Here is a 6,322-nt window from a genome sequence, read left to right as displayed (position 1 = left end):
TGTGCGTGGAGGATGTGTGTGTGTGTTGAGGATGTGTGTGTGTGTGTGTGCGTGGAGGATGTGTGTGTGTGTTGAGGATGTGTGTGTGTGTGTGCGTGGAGGATGTGTGTGTGTGTGTTGAGGATGTGTGTGTGTGTGTGTGTGTTGAGGATGTGTGTGTGTGTGTGTGTGTGGAGGATGTGTGTGTGTGTTGAGGATGTGTGTGTGTGTGTGTGTGTGTGTGTGTGTGCGTGGAGGATGTGTGTGTGTGTTGAGGATGTGTGTGTGTGTGTGTATGCGTGGAGGATGTGTGTGTGTGTTGAGGATGTGTGTGTGCGTGGAGGATGTGTGTGTGTGTTGAGGATGTGTGTGTGTGTGTGTGTGTGGAGGATGTGTGTGTGTGTTGAGGATGTGTGTGTGTGTGTGTGTGTGTGTGTGTGTGCGTGGAGGATGTGTGTGTGTGTTGAGGATGTGTGTGTGTGTGTGTATGCGTGGAGGATGTGTGTGTGTGTTGAGGATGTGTGTGTGCGTGGAGGATGTGTGTGTGTGTTGAGGATGTGTGTGTGTGTGTGTGCAAGTGTGTGTGCGTGTGTGTGTGTGTGTGTGTGTGTCTCACCTCAGGGATCCATAAGGCACAGCTGACGTGGACCCACTTGGTTCCGCTGCGGGTGGGCTTCAGGGCCCCGCCCCTCTTGGGGCACAGCAGGCATTTGGGCTGCACCCCCAGGGCACAGGTCCGACACAGCCAGTTACCCTGGGGGACCTTCAGGATCCCATAGCACGCCTGGGGAGGGAGGACCAGACCAGTTAGGGAGGGGTATAGAGAGGTAGGGTATTGGGTATAGGGGGGTAGGGTATAGGGAGGTATAGGGAGGTAGGGTATTGTGTATAGGGAGGTAGGGTATGGGGTATTGGGAGGTATAGGGGGGTAGGGTATTGGGTATAGGGAGGTAGGGTATTGGGTATAGGGAGGTAGGGTATTGGGAGGTAGGGTATTGGGTATAGGGAGGTAGGGTATTGGGTATAGTTAGGTAGGGTATTGGGTATAGTTAGGTAGGGTATTGGGTATAGGGGGGTAGGGTATTGGGTATAGTTAGGTAGGGTATTGGGTATAGGGGGGTTAGGGTATTGGGTATAGGGGGGTTAGGGTATTGGGTATAAGAAGGTAAAGTATTAGTATATAAGAAAATCTCAGCTTCACAAGTGGGTGTTGACTGACAGCCTCCTGTATGAGGCTAGGTTTACCCAAGGCTGGCCACTCTGTGGGCCTTTCTGCCCCCAACTCCTATCCTCTCGACCAACCAAACCAAACCACCCTTAGCACTAACCCAACTCCTACCCTCTCGACCAACCAAACCAAACCAAACCACCTCTAACCCTAACCCAACTCCTATCCTCTCGACCAACCAAACCACACCAAACCACCCTTAGCCCTAACCCAACTCCTATCCTCTCGACCAACCAAACCAAACCACCCTTAGCACTAACCCAACTCCTACCCTCTCGACCAACCAAACCAAACCAAACCACCCTTAGCCCTAACCCAACTCCTAACCTCTCGACCAACCAAACCAAACCACCCTTAGCCCTAACCCAACTCCTATCCTCTCGACCAACCAAACCAAACCACCCTTAGCCCTAACCCAACTCCTATCCCCTCGACCAACCAAACCAAACCACCCTTAGCCCTAACCCAACTCCTATCCTCTCGACCAACCAAACCAAACCAAACCACCTCTAACCCTAACCCAACTCCTATCCTCTCAACCAACCACACCAAACCACCCTTAGCCCTAACCCAACTCCTAACCTCTCAACCAACCAAACCAAACCACCCTTAGCCCTAACCCAACTCCTAACCTCTCAACCAACCAAACCAAACCAAACCACCTCTAACCCTAACCCAACTCCTATCCTCTCAACCAACCAAACCAAACCACCCTTAGCCCTAACCCAACTCCTATCCTCTCGACCAACCAAACCAAACCACCCTTAGCCCTAACCCAACTCCTATCCTCTCGACCAACCAAACCACACCAAACCACCCTTAGCCCTAACCCAACTCCTACCCTCTCGACCAACCAAACCAAACCACCCTTAGCCCTAACCCAACTCCTATCCTCTCGACCAACCAAACCAAACCAAACCACCCTTAGCCCTAACCCAACTCCTATCCTCTCGACCAACCACACCAAACCACCCTTAGCCCTAACCCAACTCCTAACCTCTCGACCAACCAAACCAAACCAAACCACCCTTAGCCCTAACCCAACTCCTATCCTCTCGACCAACCAAACCAAACCAAACCAAACCACCCTTAGCCCTAACCCAACTCCTAACCTCTCGACCAACCAAACCAAACCAAACCACCCTTAGCCCTAACCCAACTCCTAACCTCTCGACCAACCAAACCAAACCAAACCACCCTTAGCCCTAACCCAACTCCTAACCTCTCGACCAACCAAACCACACCAAACCACCCTTAGCCCTAACCCAACTCCTAACCTCTCGACCAACCAAACCACACCAAACCACCCTTAGCCCTAACCCAACTCTTACCTCTCGACTAACCAAACCACCCTTAGCCCTAACCCAACTCCTAACCTCTCGACCAACCAAACCACACCACCCTTAGCCCTAACCCAACTCCTATCCTCTCAACCAACCAAACCAAACCACCCTTAGCCCTAACCCAACTCCTATCCTCTCAACCAACCAAACCAAACCACCCTTAGCCCTAACCCAACTCCTATCCTCTCAACCAACCAAACCAAACCACCCTTAGCCCTAACCCAACTCCTATCCTCTCGACCAACCAAACCAAACCACCCTTAGCCCTAACCCAACTCTTACCTCTCGACTAACCAAACCACCCTTAGCCCTAACCCAACTCCTAACCTCTCGACCAACCAAACCACACCACCCTTAGCCCTAACCCAACTCCTAACCTCTCAACCAACCAAACCAAACCACCCTTAGCCCTAACCCAACTCCTAACCTCTCAACCAACCAAACCAAACCAAACCAAACCACCCTTAGCCCTAACCCAACTCCTAACCTCTCAACCAACCAAACCAAACCAAACCAAACCACCCTTAGCCCTAACCCAACTCCTATCCTCTCGACCAACCAAACCAAACCAAACCACCTCTAACCCTAACCCTAACCCAACTCCAACTCTCTCGACCAACCAAACCAAACCACCTCTCCAGCTCGCTACCAGCCGGCCCCGCCATTCTGAACTTAACCCCTGACCTCTCAAGCCCTGCCCTGTGAACTTAAACCCCTGACCTCAGCGCTGAACGCTGACCTGATGGACGCAGATGTTGCACTTGTCGCAGAAGACCATCTCGTTGCCGTCCTCTCCCTCCGGCGACCTGCAGACGTCGCAGACCACGTCCTCGTCGTACTCGATGCCCAGCCCCTCCTCCGTCTCGATGGCGCGCTGCATGTTCTCCTCGCACACGCTCTCGAGCTCCACCAGCACGCGCTCCATGGTCAGCTCATCCAGCTCTGGCAGCGCTGGGGGTGGGGAGAGATTTGGGGGGAGGTACCGTACAGTAAGCTCTGGAACGCTTGACTTACAGTAGGACCTTTACAGTGCATGAGAACAAGGCCTGCAGAGACACATAGAGAGACTGAGCGTTGGCCTCTGTAGAGAGACCAGAAAAGAACGCTCAGACAGACAGACAGACAGAGAAGAGAACGCTCAGACAGACAGACAGACAGACAGGCAAACAGACAGAGAGGCAGACAGACAGACAGGCAAACAGACAGAGAGGCAGACAGACAGACATAGAGAAGAGAACGCTCAGACAGACAGACAGACATAGAGAAGAGAACGCTCAGACAGACAGACAGACAAGACGTAAAGAGAACGCTCAGACAGACAGACAAGACGTAAAGAGAACGCTCAGACAGACAGACAGACAGACAGACAGGCAGACAGACAGACAGACAGACAGACAGACAGACAGACAGACAGACAGACAGACAGAGGGTCCTTTGTGCTGGTCAGGGTCAGTGTTGTGTGTGGCGGGCGGTGACTGGGGAAGGGGAAGTAGAGTTATCCATTAACCTCCGTCCGTCCGTCACATTTACATCTGGGACACGGGGAGAGGCCTGGACACAATGTTCCATACAGCCCAGTCTCAACACGTGTGTGTATGTGCTCTGTGTGTATATGTGTGTGTGTGTGCATGCGCATGTGTCTATTTTTTACGTGCTTAACTGTCTGTTTGTATACGAGATGACAGCGAGACAGGAGGACACACACACACATACACACACAGAAAGCTGTACGAGCCAATCGGATATGCAATATGGCCGAACCCTCCACAGCCATTATGCGTGTGTTTGTTTAGCCTTTCATTGGAGGCTGTGAGAAGCAGTCCATCTTAGCCAGGGACTGCCAGTCTGTGTTCGGGAGAAACTGTTTCATAATCTTCTAAAAGCAGAGAGAGGAATAAGCTGGACCCGGAGGGGATTTCTAAAAAAGGCAATTATTTTCCTTATCTGTAACCATGAGATCAGATACAGCAAACAAACTGTGGCCGTTGGAGACATCCTCAGGGTCAGCAGTTATCAGTGGTCCAGCAGATAGAGAGAGAGAGAGAGAGAGAGAGAGAGAGAGAGAGAGAGAGAGAGAGAGAGAGAGAGGGAGAGAGAGAGAGAGGGAGGGAGGGAGAGTGAGGGGACAGAGAGAGAGAAAGAGAGAGAGGGAGAGAGAGGAGGAGAAAGATAATCAGAGATAGAGATAGGCTGCATCTGTTGTTGTTTCTGTTCCACGCCCAGAGAGCTGGGGTACGGTAGGGTAGGCCTCCAGTGAGAGAGCTGGGGTAGGGTAGGGTAGGGTAGGCCTCCAGTGAGAGAGCTGGGGTAGGGTAGGGTAGGGTAGGCCTCCAGTGAGAGAGCTGGGGTAGGGTAGGGTAGGTCTCCAGTGAGAGAGCTAGGGTAGGGTAGGGTAGGCCTCCAGTGAGAGAGCTAGGGTAGGGTAGGCCTCCAGTGAGAGAGCTGGGGTAGGGTAGGGTAGGGTAGGCCTCCAGTGAGAGAGCTAGGGTAGGGTAGGGTAGGGTAGACCTCCAGTGAGAGAGCTAGGGTAGGGTAGGCCTCCAGTGAGAGAGCTGGGGTAGGGTAGGGTAGGCCTCCAGTGAGAGAGCTAGGGTAGGTAGGCCTCCAGTGAGAGAGCTAGGGTAGGGTAGGGTAGGTCTCCAGTGAGAGAGCTGGGGTAGGGTAGGGTAGGGTAGGCCTCCAGTGAGAGAGCTGGGGAAGGGTAGGGTAGGGTAGGGTAGGTAGGCCTCCAGTGAGAGAGCTACGGTGGGGCGGGGTTGGTCTACAGTGAGAGAGTTAGGGTAGGGTAAATGGGATAATGTATTTGAGGGGAGCTGAATTCATTCATCTCTGAAACAAGCAGCCAAACAGGCTTTGGGATAGTTCAGTTGGCTCCGTCTCAGTCTGTAGTATAAATCAAGCTCACCCTAGGAGCAGGCGTGTGTGTGCTAACAGCTCTTCTTACCCATGTCCCTGAACTCAGCGTTGACCAGCTCCAGCCAGGACACGTCCAGCTCGTCCAGGTCGTATCGGCTGTGGGGCTCAGAGGCTGGGCGAATGTCCGACCCCGGGCCTCCCTCACAACCCCGGCCGTGCGAGCCCGGCCAGTAGAACGGGATACCACCCACCTCCGGCAGCAGTCTGGAACACACACACAGGACACACATTACATTTTATGAAAGCTGTGAAACACAGTACAGATAAGGACTCAGCTTCTTTGGTCAAATAAATACACATTTGTCTCTATGACTCAAATCCAGCTGTGTTTGCTGTGATGCCACGGTGTACAGTAGTAGAGTAGAGTAGAGTAGAGTAGAGTAGAGTAGAGTAGAGTAGTGTAGTGGTGACAGTAGTAGAGTAGAGTAGAGTAGAGTAGTGGTGACAGTAGTAGAGTAGAGTAGAGTAGTGGTGACAGTAGTAGAGTAGAGTAGAGTAGAGTAGTGGTGACAGTAGTAGAGTAGAGTAGAGTAGTGGTGACAGTAGTAGAGTTAAAGTAGAGTAGAGTAGTGGTGACAGTAGTAGAGTTAGAGTAGAGTAGTGGTGACAGTAGTAGAGTTAGAGTAGAGTAGAGTAGTGGTGACAGTAGTAGAGTAGAGTAGAGTAGAGTAGAGTAGAGTAGAGTAGAGTAGAGTAGAGTAGAGTAGAGTAGAGTAGTGGTGACAGTAGTAGAGTTAGAGTAGAGTAGTGGTGACAGTAGTAGAGTTAGAGTAGAGTAGAGTAGTGGTGACAGTAGTAGAGTAGAGTAGAGTAGAGTAGTGGTGACAGTAGTAGAGTTAGAGTAGAGTAGTGGTGA

At 51.9% G+C, this 6,322-nt stretch overlaps 1 protein-coding gene across 1 annotated transcript; it reads right to left on the bottom strand.

The window, feature by feature from the left end:
* Positions 1 to 595: 595 nt before the first annotated feature.
* LOC311329175 (protein Jade-1-like) lies at positions 596 to 5,670 on the bottom strand (the record flags this gene model as incomplete). Its single annotated transcript, XM_084463051.1, has 3 exons — positions 596 to 763; positions 3,290 to 3,501; positions 5,495 to 5,670. Coding segments are annotated over 3 exons (556 nt in total), but the record flags the coding sequence as incomplete, so codon positions are not given.
* Positions 5,671 to 6,322: the final 652 nt, after the last annotated feature.

The sequence above is a fragment of the Borostomias antarcticus genome (assembly GCF_949987555.1).
Source record: "Borostomias antarcticus genome assembly, contig: scaffold_507, whole genome shotgun sequence".
Lineage (NCBI taxonomy): Eukaryota > Metazoa > Chordata > Actinopteri > Stomiiformes > Stomiidae > Borostomias > Borostomias antarcticus.
Note: the sequence above shows the minus strand (reverse complement) of the source record. Positions and strands in the feature narration are given on the sequence as shown.